The sequence below is a fragment of the Helobdella robusta genome, assembly GCF_000326865.2.
Source record: "Helobdella robusta unplaced genomic scaffold HELROscaffold_35, whole genome shotgun sequence".
Lineage (NCBI taxonomy): Eukaryota > Metazoa > Annelida > Clitellata > Rhynchobdellida > Glossiphoniidae > Helobdella > Helobdella robusta.
The window spans coordinates 270,249-295,404 of record NW_008704704.1 but is presented as its reverse complement, the minus strand read 5'-3'; the positions used below and the strand labels follow the sequence as shown (position 1 = coordinate 295,404).

The 25,156-nt window shown below is 35.0% G+C and overlaps 2 protein-coding genes across 2 annotated transcripts in view; one reads left to right on the top strand and one right to left on the bottom strand.

Annotated features, from left to right (window-relative positions):
* Window positions 1–513, top strand: part of HELRODRAFT_185768 (hypothetical protein) — a 17,823-nt gene extending 17,310 nt beyond the window's left edge. Inside the window, exons 18-19 of the mRNA XM_009023156.1 lie at window positions 1–290; window positions 315–513. Of these exons, the coding sequence (XP_009021404.1) occupies window positions 1–13 (13 nt within the window). The 3' untranslated portion in view covers window positions 14–290; window positions 315–513. The remainder of the gene's footprint in view (window positions 291–314) is intronic.
* A 5,444-nt stretch (window positions 514–5,957) lies between these two features.
* Window positions 5,958–25,156, bottom strand: part of HELRODRAFT_113251 (hypothetical protein) — a gene marked incomplete at its 3' end in the record, with an annotated part of 46,775 nt that continues 27,576 nt past the window's right edge. The window contains exons 6-8 of the mRNA XM_009023155.1: window positions 21,198–21,299; window positions 8,381–8,439; window positions 5,958–6,270 (exon numbers count right to left, since the gene is read on the bottom strand). Coding sequence (XP_009021403.1) covers window positions 5,958–6,270; window positions 8,381–8,439; window positions 21,198–21,299 — 474 coding nt within the window. The remainder of the gene's footprint in view (window positions 6,271–8,380; window positions 8,440–21,197; window positions 21,300–25,156) is intronic.

Sequence of the window (25,156 nt, the reverse complement as noted above, 5' to 3'; positions counted from 1 at the left end):
CCTTACTTTATAATCTACAATTATGATGAAGATGATGGCAATTACGAGGAGGAAGATTAACAAATTATGATGCAAGCTGAGTAGAAAGATAATTACGATGATGATGGTTTTATATGTATTGAGTTATTGGTCGGTTCTCTACGATTGCCAACATTTAATGTGACTTGTGTATATGTAACAAAATAATTTTATAGCTAACTTCATTATTCTTAACGTTTTTTCCATTTATAGCATTATATGTTATATCTGTGCATGAGCTATATATAGATATAATTATATATATATTATATATATATATATATATATATATATATACGTATACAGTATTGTATGGATTCCCTATTGACGACTGTGCGCGTCAACAACATTTGTATATTGGCGTTACGACCACTTCACTACCAAGACACTTCACTCACAATGCATACACAAAGAGGAACCATCAAATCTCACTATCAACACATGTAACTCCAATAACCCGTCAAATACTTGACAACAACACAAAGATAATTTATCAAAACACCAACACAATACATCTAAAAATTGCAAAAGCTGTCCTAATAGGTATCAATAAACCCCAAATAAACATCCAACAAGGAATGATAACATCATTGCCAAGTCGACGCCTTAATGCTAACTTCAATAACAATGAGGGACAAAGAAATGACAACAACAAAGTAATCCACTTTGCTAAAGAACTCACTTTGCTTTGTTTAAAGTAACTATATAAACCAAATCGCATTGAAGATGAGAAAAATCGAAATAAGGCCTATCTGCGCGGTGAATTTGGTTTATTGAATTTTCATGATGAACTTGGATAATAATTCTATTTTCAATAAATTGAACAATTTCCAGAAAATTTTAGTAAGGAAAATTGAAAGGACAAACTTTAAATTGATTAATGCCAACAATTTGGCAAAATTCATACAATACTGTATAATATATTTATAGCGCAAGATATTGTTTGTTTATGTGTGTAGTTTGTGTAAATTATGTTGTAAGAACGATAAACTGTAACCTTTTGAGTTCGAATAGAGGAATATTATTGAGACAGTTCCTATCTATGTTGAAACATTTGATTGCCGTTGGTCGTTTATTTTCATTGTGCGCTAAATAAAACGAGACAAATATTTTGTTCTTCTCTCTGTTACTGTCTGGCATCGTTAATGTTGTTGGACTCTGGTATAATGTACCGTTCGTAATGTTTTTGATATGTTGCATTCTGTATTTTTTATTTTAATAAAACAAACAAATTTTTCTTTGTGACGTTTTATTTCTCAAAAATTAAAAAAGAGATAAAAAATGATCATATATGCGTATGCATGGCGAAATGAAATTGGTCCTGTTTTTGGTTGTGGAATTTAAAACTTATCAGTGTTTATTAAGCTATTGCATAAAATGTAGAATTGATGGCTCTTGCTTCTACGTGTTCACCTATTTTTAAATAATGGTTTCAAATCTCGCCTATGTAGTGACCAATGATTCTATTCACCGTGTTAAGGTTGGATAGGTGAAGTTAATAAGACCACATATATAATTGATGATTTAGCGATCGATTGGCAAGCCAACTTGATTGGAACGAGATGGTGATTGATTGTCAATCGGTCAAAATATCGTAATAGTCAAGCAAAATGCTATTTTGAAGCCTCAGTCGTGACTTCAATAAACTAAAGTTGAAGGAATTGATCTAAGCTCCTGAGAGAAGTTGGTTCGTTTGTTTTTGCACAATGACTGGATCCCATAATTTTATTCCTTCGCTCTCGCGTTTGTGCCGAACCTCATGGTACTGTTTGATAATGGTTCGTTTCAAAACCTTCGACAATTGGTACGCTATTCATTTGATATTAGGTCTGAAAGGCACAAATGCCAATATTGTCAGCATCTGCTAAAGTACACCGCGTGTTTCTTGAACGGAAAATAGCCTAAAATCGTGTGAATTCAAATTGTCAACATTTGTTTCCAGAAATTAAAAATATCAATGAAGATACCCACTAAAAAATATGAGAACATTTTGTAGCATGTGTTAAATAATATATTGCATTGTGAGAAGCAATGCAAGAACTTTATGTCAAGTTGTTTTTGCTCAACACAAAACTTTTCAGAACTATTTATTTAGCCTTTCAAAGTTTGCAGATGCGTCACAGAAGACGATGAAGAAGGCGGCGCCGATGATGATGATAACGATGTTGGTGATGATGAAGATAATATTGGCGATGAAGATGATGTTGGTGCTGATGAGGATGATGAAGACTGTCGATGATGATGAAGTCTAAGCTGTTGAAGATGGACACGATGTCGATGATGATGACGGTGACGCCAATAATGACGCCAATAACGATGAATTACAATGCCGATGATGATTATGATGACAATGTCGTTGTTGATGAAACCGTTGTCAAAGGTGATGTGATGACGGTGATGCCAATAATGGTGAAGGAGACAACAACAACGATAAATAACAATATCGGCGATGACGAAGGAGGCCATATGATAATGTTGATGACGATGCAGACGATGATGATGTTGATGCCAATGATAATGATGGCAATGTCAATAGTGATGAAGGCGATAAATGTGATTGTATTTATAAAAAATGATTGGGTGCTAAAAATTCAATTTCGGAAGGCGAATCAAATGAACCTTATGATGAAAATTATTAATAATGCATGAAGTCGATTTGTCTTAAAATGATAAATTTTTGAATCGACAGGCAAACTGAATATCGGAAAATTTTCAAAATATTTAAAATTGGTAAACAAGTCTGATAATCAAGCGGACAAATCACATAATTGAAAGAAAATTAAAAAGAAAATGTATTTTGAGGGAATGCGCCAATGCAAGACGTGTATAAAATAAACTTACAAGACGTATATCAAATAAATTTACAATAACAGCGACAACCAACCACACGACGATAATAAAATGACTCCATGACAATTATATGGCAATAGCAAGAAAATCATCAAAAGAAGAAAATAAAAAAATTAACTCCAATACAAAAAATTGAAAAAAATTATTTTCATTTCTAACGACACTAAATTCTTCATTACCTAATAAACATATTTAAATACTATTTGATGAGAAAGCTTAACTGATCAAACACAAGTCTCTGGTGTCAAGCGAACTCCTTTAACGGTCTTTGTGATGTTTGATAGACGTTCAGCTGACTGATGTGCTTGTTGTTGTTGTTGCTGCTGCTGCTGAATAGGAGGAAAAATTCTAGCACTTCGATAGTGTTGTTGTTGCTGCTGTTGTTGTGACTGTTGTTGTTTATGGTGATGGTCCAATTCACTGTCAAGGGAATAATTTTTTTTGTTCTTATTTTTTCCATTTGTTGTTGATGTTGGGTGTTGTTTACGACTCTCGATGGCTGACACAATGGAGCCAGATCTTTCTTTCAAGTCATCAGTGCGAAACTGTTGCAAAAAATGTTGTTGTTGTTGTTGTTGCTGTGGTTTTGGTTGAAGATGTTGCTGTGGGTGATATTGTTGATAATGAACAAACTGTTTTTGTTGTTGATGAATCTGCTGAACAAGTAGCGGCTGGTGCTGGTAGCTTTGTTTATGTTGCTGTTTTGGTTGCTGCTGCAAGTGAGGCTGTTGTTGTTGTTGTTGTTTTAGTTGTTGGTCTTTTGAGTCTCTTCTAACAGTTCTTGCCAATTTGTTAAAAAGAGTGTCTGCCAAGCTGTCTTTTTTGCCTTTCCGTTTGTATTCTTCGTCAAAGTTTAAATTTTTATGATGAACTAAATTTGGTTGTTGCTGTGACATTTTTCTTCCCACTGAAACCCCAGATAATGATGGTAAAGGTCCGGATGGGGTTGTACTTAACGCTGCCAGTGCCGAACCTGCCATGGAAGAATGACCTGGTCCCGGTCTGTTTGCATAATCAATGTCAAGAGACTTGCTTCGACCGAAAGGTTGTTTTGAAATGCTGGTGTGAGGACTGACACCGTACGCCAGAGATCTTGGTGTTGACACTCCTCGTCGTTTTGTAAAGCCAGGATGAATCAAGGGACAATGAGGTTGTTGATGAAAATAAGGGGTGTACGAAATATGTGAATGATATGCATCAATTGGATCTGAGGGGTTGTAGGGAGGCCGATACCCTTGTTGGGGGTGTTGTTGATGATGGTGATGCTGTTGCTGCTGCTGAAAATATGCTGGCTGATAACTGGACTGGTAAGCTCGGTTGAACCTGGTCATTAAAATTTGATTTTTAAAAAATCCGTTTATAATATATATATATATACATATATATATATATATATATACATATATATATATACATATATATATATATATATATATATATATATATATATACATACATACATACATACATATATATATATTAGATTAAGATTGTCTGAAATGCAATTATTGATGGAAATCACAGCATGTTCGGCGTTACTATTCCTCCTATTATCTTACCTGATTCTAAAACTCTTGATGTCACTCATAAGTTTCGTAGTCTAGGTTTTATCTTTGATTCTACTATGTCTCTCTCTTCTCAGATTAATAGTGTTGCTAGAAGCTCTTACTTTCATCTACGTAGAATAAAAAAACTTTTGCCTTTTCTTGATGATCCTACTCTTCTCCTTCTTGTTACTTCGTTAGTCTTATCTAGGATTGATTATTGTAACTCGCTCTACTATGGTCTTCCTGACTCTATACTCTATCCTTTAAGTAAAGCTTTTAACTCTGCTGCTCGTCTAGTTGCTCGTGCCCCTTTCTTTTCTCATATATCTCCATATCTTGTTCTCTTGCACTGGCTACCTATAAAATATAGAATAATTTTTAAAATTTGCACGTTCATGTATAAGTCTCAATCTAAATTATTTCCTAAGTACTTATCAGATATATTAATTGAACCTAAACGCCCCGGTTTACGATCGTCTTCTTCTTCTCGCTTTTTCTTAACTCGTGTTAAACACTCTTTTGCCAAATCTGCTTTTGCTTTTTCTGGTCCTTTTCTCTGGAACTCTCTACCTACTTCTCTAACTATTTCTCCATCACTTGCGAAGTTCAGAGCGGATCTCAAGATCCATCTGTTTTCAAAATTCATTGAGGAGCGCTGTTGAACATCGCGGAAATAGCGCTTTATAAGCTAATTGATTGATTGATTGATTGATTGTTAGTTAACTTCGAATTTAACATTGGTTTTTCTAACAGTTGAACAAAAGAAACTTGAAAAAGATTTACAATCAACTGTTAGAAAAATCGAAAAGTTAAATGGGAAGTTAACCACCGCCAAACATGCTGTGATTTTCATCAATAATATATATATGTATACATATACTCCAATAACAACAAAATCATTGATAGTAAAATTGAAAAACTTAGTTGTAAACTAAACAATGTGGAAATAGCATTGTGATATTCATTAAAGGTGAAGTTGGTCGATATGTCTCCCTTCAATTTGTTTTGGTTTAAAAGTGGCTATAGTTTCGCCCCATTTGTAAGTAAAATAAAAGTATAGACAAATTGATCTTTGTTAACTATCTTATAACTTTTTGGGCACATTTGATTTGCAGAATGCCGAATTACAACCTAATTAAAACGGTACAAATGAGGACGAGAAACTGAGAAAGCTGGAAGACCTGCCAAAAACTGGATGGGTGATAACATTGCGAAATGGACAGTGGAAACGTTGAGTTCATTGAAATTAGCCAATGGGAGAAAAAGGTTTTGGAGATCGACAAATCGATGGACGCGAATGGCCTCAAAAGTCTCTCAAGAAATATGATGATAATAAAAATTGTATAAAAAACTCCTAAATCTGCCTAGCATGATAAAATTTTTTCAGATGATGAACTCTTAAAAAATATTTCAACATTTACAATTTAGCGCACACACGCACGCACCCACACACTTTCTCACACACAAATACACACACTCTCACTCACACACACGCACGCACACATAACATCCACCACGCGCGCACACACATGCACATAAAAACTATGCATAAAATATATTGTTTACATATATATCACTCAACAGGGAATCTGTAACTGAAAAGTTTTTTGTGTGAAGCAACGTTAAAAAGGGTTGAAATTGAACTAACGCATCGACGATGTTGGAAGTGCTCGAGTATCCGTGGTAACTTGGTGCCGAGTAACTGGACGATAACATGACATCGGCAGTCGTAGTGGGAGATACGGCGTCTGGCGTTTTGGTGGCAAGGGGCGCGTAGAGGTGGTGTCTGCCGATGTAGTCAATGACTTGCTCTGGTAGCAGGTACTTTACCGATTGCTTCCGACGGATAGCGGTTCTAATTATAACGTGGATCATAATTATATATTGTTATATGTTGATAATATATTATTGTTAACATAACAAAAGCAATTAAATTATGGTTATAATGAAATGAACATTCAAACACAATTATGACTCCTGATGGGATGCTGCTGAAGTTGACAGGTCGTGGGGAACATAAGCGGATTATTTGTTGAACAGATTTAAACCATTGAGTCATATATCGATGATAAAAACAATGTCGAAATAATAAAAACTCTTGTTATCACAACTGACTTAGAAAGCAAAACATTTTATAACAAAAAATTCACTGCAAAAAAAACTGGAAATTCGTGAATATTCGTCTTATTGTGAAGAGAAGCTGTCAATATAAAAAAACACGAACACACATATTCACATACACACGTGCATTCACATACACAACAATTCAGTAGATCTCTAACTAGTGAGATGTCCTTCACAGGTGCCTGGCGTAACACGGTAACATCTAATGTAGCAGCCAGCATGAAAGACCTAACAACAAAAATTATGTCACTTACGAGTGACAATGGTGTTTATGCGTGAAGCACACTTGTGTTGTGAGTGAGTTGTGAGATTTTCCTGCTCTAAAGTCGTGCCACAGCTAAAGATCGTTGTTGAAAGAGGTTCATATTTATATTTTCAAATCGACGGTTAAAAGACGGAGGACAACAAGCGATAATGCGTTTTAAAAGCTGCTGAGACATTAATCTGAGATTTCAAGTCAAGTTTCCCTTTGAAATTGAAATGACTCTTGACGTTTGCTTTTAAGGAGCATTTTAGTGTTAAGTGAGCTTTTCTCAAATTCATGCTATACGCATACATGCATGCATACATACATACATGCAATACACACACACACATCAACACACACATCAACACACAATTAACATATGCATATGTATTGTATAATACACGTAAATGTAAAAAAGCATACATATAAAATTACACTAACACATAAACATGATACACACACAAACATTAACTCACATATAAGTACAATGTACATATGCAATTGGATATTAAGTAAAACTTTAAACAAATGAACAAATAAAATCAAATAAGAAAGCAAGAAATAACCCAGGATGATCTAAATTAGAAAATTTTTGGTTTGTATGGTTTTTCAACAGCATCAACGTGCTATGTCAAATATTTCTATCGTCTGCTGCATGAATCTGATGTTCACACGGAACATTCATTCTTATCCAACTTGTACATGCACAGGGATATGAATTCACGTACGTCGTAAAATAATTTGAAAAGTTAAAACAACAAACACGTCAAACAATTTTTTCGTATAAACTTTTAGTTTCATTTTTTGTTTCCACTTCTGATCCATCATCATCGTCGTCATTGTTTTCGGCGTCCTTCATACATAAATACCATCCAAGTCAAAATTTTATTAGCAAAATGTTGATAACAGCAGCAGTAGCAGAACATTGTTACAGAATGATTGTACACACAGAGAAGCGTCGCGTCCCACTAACTCGGTCTGATATTGTCTCAGTCTCCGCTCGTAAGCATCGGATAACCTTATGACCTTTTTTTTAGTTTAGTCATTTTATAACTCTTAGTCCCTTTTGTCTTAACCAAGAAAATCCTTTTTTCAATAATCTATTTTCTTTACATTTTATGCAGTGTTTTCTATCTTTTACTTTACGCTTTCTATCAATTATTTCCACTTTCATACCCTAGCCTATAAATCATCAATGCCTAGGAAAAGAAATTACCCCACCAAACAATAGGATGCACTAATATAGAGGCGAATTCAGTCTAAGGATGAACATTCAACAACAATTATTACTGAAATAATGCCATTAAAATTATAATATAAACAAATTATAAACAAATTATGAATAAAATACAAAAGCATTAATGTGCACAGACGTAATGAGACAAGAATATGATTAAACACTTCAAAAATTTACCTAAAATTGTAGTTAACAAAACGTAAAGAATACAACGACAACAAAGCAACAAATAACCTCAATAGAACAATAAAAGCAATAGAGAGAGAAAGAGAGAAAGAGAGAGAGAGAGAGAGAGAGAGAGAGGAGAGAGCGAGAAAAGGAGGAAAAAATGATGAGAGAAAAAAACTGCGTACGTACCTAATCCTCGTTGAAGACATATCATTTGCAATCCAATCAGGCACAATGTGGATGTTGTTCTGCGGTGTAACAATTCAATAACATTCACATTTCGTACAATAGCTATTGTCATTATTTACCAAAACAAAAAATAATAAATGATACTTGTATAAATATAAGCAAAATTGTTAAATAATTTGCAATTGAAATCATTAATAAATAGTGTTGATTATCATTGTAACTCGTCTTCATCGGATCATCAGTTTGATGAAGGTCTCTAATAATATAATAATGATAATTTAATAGTGCTTATATGATTCTAAAAAATAAGAAAAACAATAAAAACACCTTTTTGGCTAAATTATATACAACGACACGATGTTTCAAATAAGGACAGGGAAATTCTTCAATTTTTGTTTGCTGCTGAAATAACAGGCGGCAGGTATGTCGGTCGTTTGAAAAATTTCCGCTCATCTCAATGTGTTAATTTTTTAAATATTTTCTATTGAGAGTTTCAAAAACTAATCTTCAAAATGTTCAACAACACAGTTGGTCTTCACATCAACAATGTCTATTGATTAGAAACTTGTATCGTCTGTTCACTGAACAACATTCTTTTATTCTATTCATCGTATCATGCAATTTCGATAGTATTATAAATGTTAATATGTGTATGGATTAAATAGTAACGAATTGAATGCCATGCGCAAGTGGAGAGCTTAACCGGCCTTCAAATGTGAACAAATAATAAATAACAATGCAGCACAACAACACGCATTTGTACAAAGCCAAAAACACAGGTTACGACAAACAATGTACACAAGCCAGTAAGCATGCAACTAATTTCACAAATACAAGTAATTTTGAAATAAAACAACGTCTAAAATGTTAATTCTCTCTAATATTAAATGTGTCAGGTACTTATAAAAAAAATTGATTTGTTTCTAATTATTTATTTATAAAGTAAATTTTTTTAATTTATTCATTTATAAATTGAACAAAAAATTAGTGGAAATAGACACACAAGTGCATCTTCTGACATACTCTGTTTCTCATCTTGAAGAGCTTCCCGAACATACACACACACAGACACACACACAGAGACACACACACACACACACACACACACACACACATGCAGAAGCCGCTCTTTTGCAATAATTGAACAAGTGCCACAACATGACCATCGAAATAACGACAAACCATTTTGAAAATATACTGCTCAATAGATCAACTTCAATGAATACATTATTTCAATTGGCTACACGTCACATGTACATATGTTTAACAGTAGACTGCAGACACCAACACCGTGGCATGAGCTCATCACTAACTTTATCAAAATTATTATCGCCGTCACTTTCAATTTCTCAGTTGTACCTCAGTGAACATAAAATTTTATCTAAAATTCTGATTTTTGTCACAGCATTGTTTAGCATTGTTGCATTTTTATTTTTAATACCGACGTTGTTGACTGATATAAAAAATTGCTCAGATAACGACTTGCTTTTTTAACATAAATTAAAAAAATAAAATGGAAAACGAACGAGTTATATAAGACAACTATTCTGCAGCACTGTATATATATATATACGTGATAATAGATAACACAAATTCAGTTTTTGTAAAAGAAACCTAACAAGCATACGTAATTAGCCGCCAAAAATTTTTTGTGGTTTCATTCACGCTTCACAATTTTGAAACTTAATTTTTTGGTCTGTCACAAATAAAATAGTTAATCATACGTATGGAAAATAATTTCCTTTAAATAGTTATCACAGACGCAGACTGCACACAACGTAAAAAAAAATAAAATTGGCCAGTGGAAGCCAACACAGAAGCCTATATATATTGAATAAATAAATATGTTTATCCATGTTATATTGAATTAGCACAAGTGCTAGTAATAAATACGGCTCCAACTGAGAATGCGACGGTTCCGAATCCGGATCAGCGGATCCAGAGTTGAGAATCCACCATTTTACGGGTACAAAAACAACGTAAAGAACAAAAAATTTTGATCGACGGAAAAAGTGAATAAAAATATCAACAACGATTATGTAGATATACATACAATAATTAATAACTAATAGATATGCACATCCATTGATGTTTTCGCGATTTATTCAAAAAAACAAATTTATTTTTTATAAACTTTTTCATTTAAAACAGCATTTATGGTTTTAGGATTGTACGTAAATTGGATCCAGATTCGGATTCGTCCGGATTCATCATCAAGATTCGGATCCAGATATCACGAATCTCAAGTTCTTGGATTCACCCCATTCCTATGTAATTCTTGAATAATGGGAATTATTGAAATAAAACTACATAATATAAACATACAAAACCACACACACAAACAAATTTTTGAACCTTTTTATTTTTGTGTTTTTCATTTCTCGATCTTCATCGGAAACGAAGCAAGAATTTGAAATTTTGTTATCGATACATAGGTTGCATGGAATGGAATGAAAAAAGATAAAAGTTTGTCGTAGGCAAGGAATATTTTCCTAAATACGGCATCAGCTATCGAAAGTAGTTTGAAAAAGAACGTTCTCGGTGTCGATCGACCACAGGCACTCAAAATTTTAATACCGGTATATCGGTCTCGGAATAGAAAAATAAAATAAACGTCTGTTGGTATCTGAAAATTTCAAATGTTTATGAGAATTAATGATGCCTCGACTTCCAATATGTACAAACTTATAAACAAACTTATATACAAACAAACAGACCCACAAACAAACAAACAAACAAACAGACAGGCAAACAGACAGACAGTCAGACAAACAAGCAAGCAAGCAAGCAAACATACATACTGTTATAATACTCGCTGTCGTAACCGATTTACGATGCGACGGGTTCAAATCTTCGATCGAATAAAATACTCCAAACAGTTATTAGTTATTAAACTTTATTTACAGAAGAAATCAACTAATCGTTTATTTCTAGCAAATTCAAATTAACGCAACAATTAACTTTTAAATTGTTCAAAATCTATCGCTATGACAACGTCAACAAAACAAATCAACTATCGCTTTAAATAATTCACAGAATCGCTATTCACAAAATCACAGAGTCACGAATTTACAAAATCACGAATTTCACTAATCACAAATTTCTTGCGACGTGCGCTTATATACTCTTCGCAAGCGTCGTTTTTAGATTCTTCTAGATAGTCCGATTCTAGCATACTCTAGAATGCTCCAGTCACTAGAACATTCTAGAATACGCTAGAATCTAGTGCGTTCGGTAGCACGGTTATAACATTACCCCCTTCTTAGTTCTGTTCGTCCCGAACAGCTTTCGTTCCGGTGTCCGCATGGTATGGAGCCAGTCTATCCAAATCTTCATTCTTGCTCTCGGCTTCCGATATTCCTGGATACGGTAGACGACGTCATTCAAGCGGGTGATGACTTGATAAGGACCTTCCCACCCACGCTGGAGCTTTGGAGAATGTCCTTCCTTTCGCTGTGGGTTGTACATCCAAACTAACTCGTCGACAGCAAAACCGCCACTGCTTCCTTTCAAGTCGTATCTGGTTTTAGCCGCCTCCGTGTTTTTCATAATTTTAAGGCGTACGTAACGGTGGATATGGTTTAATCGCTGTCGAAGGTTATCCACGTATTCTGTTAATGGTTGGTGTGGTTCAGGTGCTACGCCATATTTCACATCAGCTGGAGTTCTTAAGGTAGTCCCAAACAGAACTTTTGATGGCGTTTCTCCAGTAGTTGTGTGGATAGCACTCCGGTATGCCATAAGAAACAATGGTATATGACGATCCCAATCCCGTTGATTTTCGTCGACTACTTTAGCCAGATGTTCAATCAGGGTTTGGTTAAATCGTTCCACCATACCGTCAGACTGTGGGTGAAGAGGTGTCGTTCGAGTTTTGTTTATACCCAGCAGCTTGCACATTTCACCAAACAGTTGTGACTCAAAATTTCGACCTTGATCTGAGTGGAGTTCCAATGGGACACCATATCGACTAATCCAATTGAGTACAATTTCCTCAGCGACGGTACATGCTTCTTGGTTGGGTATTGGAAACACCTCAGGCCATTTGCTGAAATAGTCCGCTACAACCAGAATGTAACGGTTTCCATAATCTGATACCGGAAAGGGTCCAGCAATATCTATAGCAATCCGTTCAAAGGGGACACCAACATTGTAGATTTGCATTACTCTTTTTAGCTTTCTTTTGGGTCTTTTGACTGAAGCGCATGTGTTACATTTTCGACACCAGCTCTCTACATCTTCTCTAACGTGAAGCCAGTAAAATCCTTCTCGTATTTTGTCAAGGGTCTTGTTCACTCCTAAATGTCCCCCAGAGGGGCCGCCATGCATTTAATCAAGGATTTCGGTCGTTCTACTTCTTGGTATTACAACTTGCATGCGGTGTTTTGATCCATCAGCTGATTCCCATTTTCGTTTCAGCAAATCCCCTTCCAAATACAAAGAGTCCCACTGAGCCCAATAACCCTTTAACACGGCACTATATTCTGAGATGCTTTGCCAGTCCGGTCGCTTGCCCTCCTTCTTCCATGTGATCAGATGTTGTAGGTCCTCATCCGCAAACTGTGCATCAGCAAGATCCGTCGGTGTCCAACCGTCATCCGCTGATATTGTTGTTGCTCTTATGTCTTCCGATTGTATTTTCTCCTCGTGACGACAGCAATATTTGCATCCTGGTAAACATGGTCGACGTGAGAGAGCATCAGCATTACTATGAGTTGTTCCTTTGCGGTGCACGATCTCGAAATCGTACATTTGTAAACGCTCCAACCATCGGGCCATCTGTCCTTCAAGATCCTTGAAGTTGAGGAGCCATCTTAACGCTGCATGATCAGTTCGGAGAAGAAATTTCTGTCCATAAAGGTACTTGTGGAAGTGTTTTGTTGCATTGACTATTGCTAGTAACTCCTTCCTGGTCACACAATAGTTTCGTTCGGGCTTTGTGAATCCTCTGCTATAATACGCTAGCACCTTTTCTTCTCTGTCTATATGCTGTGACAAAACGGCTCCGATTCCGTTGTTACTTGCATCAGTATCTAACACAAACGTCTTGCCACAAACTGAATATGCTAGCAAAGGAGCATCACATAGTTCAACTTTTAACTTTTCAAATGCTGAGTCGCATAGGGTATTTTGTTGAAAATTCGGTCCTTCTCGGTAAGTTGGTGGAGAGGTCTGGCAACTTTTGCAAAATCCTTTACAAAACGTCGATAGTACGTTGCCAATCCCAGAAAAATGCGCAATTCATTTTTATTCTTTGGAGTTGGCCAGTCTTTCACAATTTCTATCTTGCTGGGATCGGTTCGAACTCCATCTGAAGATACCACATGTCCCAAATAGTTAACTTCTTTAGAAAATAACCTGCACTTTTTAACGTTCAGCTTTAAATTTGTCACCCGAAGTCTTGTGAAGATCTCCCGTAAGTTTTCGACGTGTTGATCAAATGTTCTTCCTAGAACAATTATGTCGTCTAAATAGACAAGACAGGTTTTCCAGTTAAAACCTTGCAATACACATTCCATCAGTCGCTCGAATGTAGCTGGAGCATTGCACAATCCAAATGGCATGACGGTGAATTGCCACAACCCCGATCCAATAGAAAACGCTGTCTTTTCGCGATCGTTCTTGTCGATTTCTACTTGCCAGTATCCGCTTTTCAAATCAAGCGTAGAGAACCAACTTGAGCCAGACAGGGTGTCCATGATGTCATCAATCCTCGGTAACGGATAGCTGTCCTTTTTAGTCACATCATTTAACTTCCTATAATCAACGCAAAAACGGGTAGTGCCGTCCTTCTTCTTTACCAAAACAACTGGCGAAATCCAGGGACTTGATGACGGTTCGATGACGCCTTGATTCTGCATTGTTGTTATCATTTCGTTTACTTCTGTTTGTTTTGCTAGAGGAAGACGTCGTGGTACTTGTCGGATGGGTTTCGAATCTTGAGTATCAATTTGGTGAGTTACCAGAGCTGTTTTACCTTGGTCATTGTCACCGGTTGAAAACACGTCTGCAAAATCAGCAATCAACGCCTCGGCTTTTAGACGGTCTTCTTGATACAAATTAAGTTCATCTAGTAGATTTTTGGTAAGTTCTTTGAGTCTACCTTTGTCAGTTGGTAGAACCTTTTCCAGTTGCTCCATATCCAATGATTTCACCAAATTTATTGATTGACAATTACCTATTTCTTCGCCTTTTTTAATTTTAATAGTGTGTTTAGCGGTATTCATTATTCTGACAGGAATAAGACCATTTTTGTTCGCTTCTACCAGGCATTTTCCAATGACCGCGTTCTGTACATTTGTCGTTGAGGTTGGCTCCATCAAATAGAACTGGTGGCCCCCAGGATCGCAATTCAACTTGCTCCATACGATGTTTTCAGATGATTGAGGTAGTTCTATGTCACAATCGACTGTCACTCGAATGCATTTTTCGTCGCTACCCCCCATTATCACTTCTGTATTTCTCCATCTAAGAATGCGTTTTTCTAAGTCAATTTTGAACCCATATTTTGTCAGAAAGTCGACACCTATTATGCATTCGTCGATGATATCCGCGACTAAGAATGAACCTTCGAATAACAAGTCGCCTAGCTGAACAGTACGGAGAATCTTTCCATAGACTGGTGCTGTTCCTCCGGTAGCTGTTCGAAGAATGTATTTGTTAGAAGTCTCTTTCTTTAGATTGGGTACCAAATCAGATCTTAAAATCAATTTTGTTGCTCCGGTGTCGACTGTAATTACACATTCTTGTTAATCAACTTTTCCGTTCAGCCATAGGTCATTTCGATTTCGATGTAGTCTGGAAACGTTAATTACGGTACTGGGGGCGTCAATTCTACTAGCCAACCTCTGCCCCACAAAGTTGGCTCTTATTAGTTTTTCCGCTCCTTCGTTAGAAGGGGCCGATCGTGATACAGGATCATCTTCTCTTCTTTTGCGCCATCTTGTCGCGCAATTTCGGCAGTAGTTATCTTTTAGGCGGTGTTTACAATCACGACGTAGATGGCCTTTTTCCACCACAAATCCAGCATTGGGGTACACCATGCTGTTAAGGTTCGCGTTTCACAACCACCTTCTGGCAAGGGCATTCTTCATGTACTTGGCGTAGACGTACGTCACTTTTTGATGCTTGCTTTGCCGATTCAAAAGTGAGACTGTGCGCAACGGCATCCTTGAGTTTTTGTTTATCTGACAAGAGAAGGGATTGCTTGAGTTCCGAATCACGAAGGGCTTTGATAAACGTATCCAGGGCAGTTTCGTCTCTATGCTCGGGGTCTGATGTCGGATACGACAGCAATGTCAATCGTTCGATATCTTGTGCCAGCTGCTAAATGGATTCACCAGATCGTTGCGTTCTGTTTCTAAGCTGAGACCGATAAATCTGTTTCATGTGTTTTTCACCATAACGTAAATCCAACGCGCTAACCAGAACTTCATAGTTGAAGTGGTTCTCCGCCGGAATCGTCTGAAGAACATCTGCTGCTGAACCTTGCAGGGCCAGTATCAGTGCTGTTGCTCGTTCTTTTCCGTTCCAACAGTTACTAGTTGCCGCTGCTTCGAACTGGGTTTTATAAACGTTCCAAGACATCTCTCTGTCAAATGTTGGTACCTTCAAAGTTCTTCCGGATGCGTGATCTAACGGCATGGCCATTTTTTTGGATTGCTCCAATTCTCGCTTCAATTTGTCTATCTTGTGATCTACCTCAACGGTCTGACGATCAAGTTTCTGCTCGATCATTTCTATTCTTGTTGACTGTTCTTCAATCTGTTCTGCCACTTCCAATTTTACGTGTTTTAGCTGGTCCTTGATCTGTTTTAACTCCTCTGTCTGTCGTTCGGACTGTTCCTTGATCTGTTGTTTTAACTCTTCAGTCTGTCGTTCGGACTGTCGTTCGGACTGTTTTTTGATCTGTTTTAACTCCTCTGTCTGTCGTTCGGACTGTTCCTTGATCTGTTGTTTTAACTCTTTTGTCTGTCGTTCGGACTGTTGTTCGGACTGTTCTTTGATCTGTTGTTTTATTTCAGTTGACATACTAAGCAGAAATTCCATCATTTTAGCGGTTGTAAACGTGCCTGTGCTAATTTCATTGTCTTCCTCAGCACCATCAAACTTGAATTCGTCTGGGTTCTTACCTTCGTCAATGAGAGTTTCTCTCAGACGTGCTACTAGTACTTCTTTGTTGCCACTTGTGACAAGGCTTCGTTTCTGTAGTTCTTCTCGTAGCTGAACTACGTTCAAACCACACAGTTTTGACATCGTGTTCTTTTTCTATGAGTAGTAATTCGCTAGTCGAAGATCCCAATTCTGACACCAATGTTATAATACTCGCTGTCGTAACCGATTTACGATGCGACGGGTTCAAATCTTCGATCGAATAAAATACTCCAAACAGTTATTAGTTATTAAACTTTATTTACAGAAGAAATCAACTAATCGTTTATTTCTAGCAAATTCAAATTAACGCAACAATTAACTTTTAAATTGTTCAAAATCTATCGCTATGACAACGTCAACAAAACAAATCAAATATCGCTTTAAATAATTCACCGAATCGCTATTCACAAAATCACAGAGTCACGAATTTACAAAATCACGAATTTCACTAATCACGAATTTCTTGCGACGTGCGCTTATATACTCTTCGCAAGCGTCGTTTCTAGATTCTTCCAGATGGTCGGATTCTAGCATACTCTAGAATGCTCCAGTCACTAGAACATTCTAGAATACGCTAGAATCTAGTGCGTTCGGTAGCACGGTTATAACAATACATTCATTTATTGTCATCATAGTTACAAAAACAACTGTTAAAATATATAATTGGTTGTTGATGATAAACTTTTGTGTTTTTTGTGATTTTATTTTGACAAGTTGGATAGTATCAAGTTAGTAAACGTTTTAACCATAAATTTTAGGTTATAATCATAAAAGCAGAAAACTATTCGAACAAGAAGCCAAACAACTCGCTGTCAATTCGGCTGCTTATAAAGCAAAGTGTAAATTAAAATCAGCAACTCTCCAATATCATGGGAGTTGCATTGGCCGTCTATAAAGCAAAGAATCCTGCTCAAATTGAGGGTAATGATGTTTAAATGCCTAAACGGTTTGGCTCCTAGTTCCACCATGGAAAATTCCACCCTGGGAAACACGGGCAAGTGAAGTCTTCCAACTCAAATGAATAATATGTACCGAAAACAAATTTGAAAATTGGTTGTAGAACATTTTCTGTTTCAGGACCAATTTTTTGGAATAGACTGTCAGATGAATTTTGTCAATCTGGATCAGCGCTCTTAAAATTTAAAAGTCATTTGAACATTTATTTGCTTAACTCATTGTTATAAAATATATTTTTGAACAGGGAGGGCTGATGAAAATTTTTAATAATAATTGGCGTTATATAAATTTTAACCACAACAGCAGCAGCAGCAGCAACAACAACAGAAACAGCAACAGCAACAGCAGCAGCAGCAACAACAGCAGCAGCAACAACAACAATAATAATAGCAACAACGACAACAACAACAACAGATGGTCTTGAGTTTCTATTTTATAGTACTTGTAGTAATATTCTTTGGTTTTTGTACATTGTTCACCCGCTCAGACACTGGTTTGTAGCATGCTGCGCGCTAATCCTTTTTTTGATGCAAAAAGTATCTTCTTTATTTGCTGTTTTCCTCCTGATATCTTTTTCCGGCAACGCGAACCATGTGATGGCTTTTTTCACTTAAACCTTGAAAACTAGACTGGACAAGATTTGGGCAAAAAAGCCATCACATGGTTCACGTTGCGGCAGAAAATAGCAGGAGGAAAACAGCAATAAAAGTTACATGTCGCAACAAAAAAAAAAGATTGGCACAAACATGCTACAAACCAGTGTCTGAGCGGGTGAACAATGTACATAAACCAAAAGATAGTGCTATAAGTACTATAAAATGGAAACTCAAGCCCATCAGGACCATATTGTCAAAATCGGAATAAAACCGGAAAAGAAAAGGCAAGCAATTAATGAGGTAATATTGGAGGTGGAAAAATATGATGTCGTAATATACACAGATGGTTCAGTAGACCCAGCCCCAAAAGAAGGAGGAGCAGCAGTGATTGCTTACAAGGGGTCAGACATAATCAGTAAAACCACAATACATGCCGGATGCTGGTGTAGCAGCCATGAAACAGAAAGGAAAACGATAGAAATCAGTACAGAATGGCTCCAAAGATATGAAGAATGGGAGACTGCAGCAATATTAACAGCTTACCCATCATATACATGCTTGGGAGCTTTAACAACAAGAACCCAGATAGCATTCAAATATTGGAGAAGATAAACAGTCTTGAAGCACGTAATAAAAGTGTGACAGTAGTTTGGATATCAGGACATTGTGGAGTTGAGGCAAACAAAAAAGTAGACGTGGCGGCAAGAGAAGACAGGTTTCTCCCAAAATCCAACAGATTAAATACACAGTTGTTAATAAATCAGTTGATACTAGAAAAGGATATACAACACGATAGATGTAAAAAAGTGTATACAAAAGCCATTAACATCTATGAGGAGGAACTCGACATCGACAAGCAATCAAGAACGGACCTCAGCCGTTTTAGAACTGGTCTCCATTTGAATCTTTAGGGCTATAGAGCACGCATTGGCATAATAAATGAAAACTAATGCAGATTGTGCGGTGAAGCAGAAGAATCGGCTCAACACCAAAAGACGGAATGTCGGAACAAGCAGGAGATAAGACAGGTATGGTCTTAGTGCACAGCTGGGTGAATTGAATGAGCGCCAGATGGAGGCTGTAAAGATGATGGCGGAAATTCTGGTGAGACTAGGAAAAGAATGATCGGGCGATCAGCGAGCGATTACAACTACAATAGCACAACAACATCACTAGCAGCAACTACAAAAACAGTAATAATAGAAAAAGACACGATAGTATCATATTAGATTACATTAATACTTTTACTCAGATAAATTCAAAACTTGGTAATATTACGCAGACAAGATTTGATAACAAGTTTTACAAATCAGAAAATTGTAATTTACGTGTGATTTCCTAACAATCTGCACATGAACATTCAAACATGAGGACTACTTCCCCGAAATTAATTTGTTAATACAAAAAGAGTTTCTTGCTGATGACTTGAATTGCCTGCACGCATAATTTGAACTTACAATTAGCTCGTTTGAAACTCTTCTTTTATCTTACGTTCGTGCGCTTTCTTAAACCTCTTGTTTAAATTGCATGGATGAATAAATGAATGAATGGATGAATGAATGAATGAATTAATTAATCAATCAATCAATCAATCAATCAATGCACAAACAAATATATAAATGAATAACCGACTAACTGGTTTATACTTTCAACGTTCAAAATTTTTATTTTATACTTATATTCGTATATATTTTAAATTATATGTAGGAATGTGAAGGCAAAGGACAATTGATGTTTCCTAAGGCAAGAGACAACTTTATAAACTTGACTGATCACCCCTGACAGAAGATGAATGAGCCTAAACTGTCATTTTTATAGAAAAACTAAGAAGTTACAAAACAGAGTCGAAATTGAACTACTGATTGGCAACATCACTAACTAGGAAAATAAAAAACCATAACAATAAGAGACCACTGAAATAGCAAAATAATTTTCAAACCATCAACAAATTATAACAAAATGACCGGACACATTCCTTTTGTACTCACATCCACTTTGTTTCAAACCACAAATATTTAAATAACAACTTCAATTGAACATTACCTTGATAACGTAATAAAAACTGGTAAAAAATGTTAAAAAGAAACTTAACAATATGATAACTTTGACCGAATTTCACAAAATATGTATAAAAGAAAATATCTTGCCTAAATTTACTCATATATATATATATAAATAAATATATATTCACAAACATATTATATATATATATATATATATATATATATATATATAATTAATGAAACATTTATAAGCGCTAATTAAAATCAAAAAGTTCTCAAAAGCGCTATCTATAATCAAACAAAGTCAAAAAAGAAAAAAGTACTGTCAATGGCGGTAGTAACAAACAAATAATTATTCACTTAACAACAAAATCAAAGCGAAAATAAGTAAGTTTTAAGTTTCTTTTTAAAATCATCAAGTTTCAAATCTTTAGTTCTAAAAGATCTCGGTAAGCTGTTCCAAACCATTGGTCCAGATACTGCAAAATCTCTTGATGCTATCTGCAGATTGACATCAGGTACTACCAGCAAAATGCCATCATCATCATTATAGACTTTGCTTTTATTTTATTTCTTTTATTATATTATATTATATATATATATATATATATATATATATATATATATATAAAGGATTCATACTATCACACTATCAGATAAAAAATTTTATTCACACAAAGGGATACGAAGAACTCGTAAAAATTTTTATTAACATTAACATAAGAATAATGTAACAACAACCTATATAAGGACATAAACAATACAAAAATTAACATTGATAATGGAAATAGAATTTCCGAAAATAGCTTTTCTGTTTCAAACATGCATACTAATTTTGTGTAAGAGTTAAATAAATTTAATAATCAACTGAAATTCATCGTAAGAAAGATTGAAAATTAAATAGAAAATTAAACAACGCTGAAAATGCTGTGACTTTCCTAAACAACTGTATATCCGATAGTCTAAACCCTAAATATATATAGGTGTGTATATGTGTGCATGCGTGTGTGTATTATGTTGTGTACATTTAATTGTTTGTTGTTGTATTTGTATGTGTGTAGATTTGTACCGGTTTATTAAAAATATTGAAAATCTTAATTATCTAACCTTATATTTGGATAGAACGTCCGAGTCGTATATGGAGTGTTGGGGGTTGAAGCCCATGCGGGTTATCACCACCAAACCAAAGTTACTCACAATTTCTTCGACCTTAAAGTGGGATGACATTCATTATCTTTTATTCATCATCATCATTATATTTTTATGTCGTTATTATCATCATAACTGCCATTTTTAACGTCATCATTATCCCCGTCAACACTATCAATGAATCATCATCATCATCACCATCTGTGCAATTGTCAAAGTTGCATTTTAAAAAGAAAAAGAAAAATTATTTGCACCCACCAGTTTAATAATTTAAAACTGAATTTTCTTTGAATATTTGACAATATAAATTTAAAATAGTCAAAATTGAGCAAAACAAGTTTTATTAAGCATCTAATCATCATCAACGCCCCAAAGATTTGAAAAAAAAGTTAGCGTCAAGTTTTGTTTATAAACGACGATCATTCTATCCAATGGGTCAATGGCGCTGTACAAAATTTGTGTGCCATCTATTTACATTACTGAATAGCTTTGTTCCAAAAGTTTGGAAAATAAATAAACAAACAATCAAACAACCATGCAGACAGACAAACAAACAAACAGACAAACAAAACAAACAGACTGACAGACAGACAGACAGACAAACAAACTAACAAACTAACTAATGACGATCAATGATGAAAAAAGAGCAACCCTAAATGTAACGGAATTAAAAAGGGACAACAGGAAAGAAGATAGCCACAACAACGTGTGAACGGTGAAAGGAATGTCCACACCACACCACACCACGGCATTGTTTTTAAATTAATTCTCACAATATTATCTAACATTATTTATCCAAAGTTGTGTTTATGTCTTCCTGCAAAAACCGCGTTGTATGCATACGTAGTACCCAAAGGAATACTCAAATACAGTACACACACGTGTACTTACATGCACACTGCACAGTCTACATATATAAAAGAATATGCATGCACGCTCACACACACATACATGCATACGTATATACACACACATATACACGAATATGAACACACGCCTGGTAACTTGCCTTTACGTTTCAGAATTTCATAAGCAGCACTAATTGTTTGCGATCGGTTTCAGTTTCAGCGAATGTTTTTGCTAACAACTTTCATTTCAGCCTCACTTCTCAACGAGATTATTTTTATTTATTTGTTTGATAGTTTAAAAAAGATTTTACTGTTTCGATATTTTTACGTTTTGCTTATTAATGTTTATCCCAACAACAATATAAATATCAAACACTTTAAATTTATATTTAATTTTTTTTTAAATTCGACACTTTTGAAGTCACATGTGCACGAAACAATGGTCATCAGCATATTTGCGGCCAATGTATTGCATGCACTGCGCACGTGCGTGTATGTACGGACAATCGCATGTGAACGCATGCATATAAGTTTGCGTGCATGTGTGTGCGTAATCATGAGTGTGCACTGTGCGTGTGCATACATGTGTTTAGCATGCATGAATGTGCTTACATGTGCGTGCGCAAGCACGATTGTACGTACACACACATGCTTAAATGCGCGTGCAGGCACACACACACACTCTTGGGTAGGGTACAAAACGTTTGTGTGGGTTTGCAGAGTATTGTTTGTGTTTTGAGGTTAGCCTAAATCAATACATCCGCGCTACAACTTGGTGTTGTCTGGTAAGTATGGTGTACACAACCATCGTATGCATGTTTGTACGCATAAGTGAGTGCACATAAAATATTAAGTTATCACATACGAATGCCGTTCTCAACATATTAATGTTAGTACGTACTCAACACAAACATATCATGTTGTGGACTGTAAACAAACACGCCTGCATGTTGTGTACAATGTGTTGTACATTTTGTGGATATATATAAATAGACGAGACATAACAAATGAAAATACTTGTGCGTATGCAGATGCTTTTATACGTTTTTTAGTGTACATCGGCTATTTCGCGATGATAATATTTGTTGCACAACTATCAGCTGGAGCAAGAAAGCGATATGAGATAACTATGCATTGGCCGGGGTGTTGCAGCATTAATACGTGTTGACAATGCATGTTATGTTTATATCGTCATCATCAAACTGTAAGTTTCATTAAAAATTATGCTGCAATTTTTTTTGTGAATTGTGAGTTAAAAAACATTTTCCAGAATTTAATACCATATTTGTGATATTACTGGAAACATAAAAACAAAAATTTCAATAAGATGAACACAGTTAAAAACATTTTACATTAACTTTTCTTGCGCCTATGTGATCGTGATGTGCCGATTTCTACGGAAGCAAACAATATTTTTAAGGCACATTCAAATTTTGGTCTCCGTTTGATTTATTCTAACGCCTTTGAACATCTTTTAGCCTATGAATAATTTAAAGCGTTAGAAATTATAAAAAATTAAATAAAAAGTGTTTGAATAACTTTACATAAATTTGTAGAACAACTGATACTACTGCTTGAATTAATAAAATAATAAAAGATTGCATCCACACGGCTAAAAGTAACAAGTAGGTAACAAGGCAAACCAAAATACACGAGTGTATGTTTTTAAATTAAGCATAAAATATATAATTATGAGATTTCTATGGTTCTCTTGAAATAAGATATAAGAGTTCCACAAGATTTCCTAGTTTTTATAAGATTTCCAGCTTTCCCGTTAAGTTTTCATAGTTTTACCTGACTCCAAGGGTTTCCGTAAAATTTACATTTTCCCTAATCAGATTTCCAAGGTTTCTATTAAATTTCCATAGTTCACTATAAATTTGCATGATTACCTTTAAATTCCCATGATTCCCATCAAATTTCCATGATTTCCATTAAATCTCTATGATTTCCAAATAAATCTTCATGATTCCAATTAAATTTTAATGATTCCCATTAAATTTCTGATTTCTCTTTAAATTTCCATGATTAGAGTAAATTTCTATGAATCCAATTAAATTTTTGTGGTTGTTAATGAATTTCCGTGACATCCTATAAATTTCCATTAAATCCATAAAATTTTTATGGTTTCCATTAAATTTCTATGATTTCTAAAAGATTTTCACGATTTTCTTAAGTTTTCTGTAATTTTCAAAGCATTTGCGGGGTTCTAATGAAATTTTCATGACAAATTATTTTTAAAATAATTGTTTACGAATTGCAAATTCATTAATTTTCAATCTCATGTTCTTCAACATTTGTTTCAATCCAATTTTTGTTTGTGTTAGTTAATCAAATTACATTGATGTTTATTGCATTGTAAACTTATTTTGAGTTTCAAGTTACAAGATTTAAAAGAAATTTGAGTGTTTTTTAAACAGATGTGAAAGGAAACAGAACAAAATAAGAAGGACAATTGAAGAACACGCAAAAAATCAGCAAATAAAAAATAGAAAATGTTTTCTGTAAAACTAAAAAATAAGCGAACAAGCAGTTTTAGGCATGCGTACAAGATTGCAGATAAATACCAAACCGCAAACACTTAAGCACGCGGTCATTAGTTTATATCTACACTCTTGCAAGCAAGCATTCACCACATTCACAGATATATATTATTTTCTTACACACACACAAACACACATCAATGCCAACAATTCGGTAGGATTTATATAATACTGTATAAAACATGGTCTCAATCCAACACACACACACACATATATATATATATATGCATAAACACAGCGCAGAATGGATTTGATGATAATTCTACTTTTAATAAATTGAACAACTAACAGAAAATTCTAGCAAGAAAAATTGTTTAAAAGACAAACTTTAAATAGGTTAAGGCCAACAATTAATACAATATTGTATTGTACAATATATATATATATATATAACCCTATATATATATATATATATATAACCCTATATATATATATATATATATATATATATATATATATATTTACAATATTCTATAAATTCTACCGAATGTTTGGCGTTTATGTGTGTATATATATATATATAGAT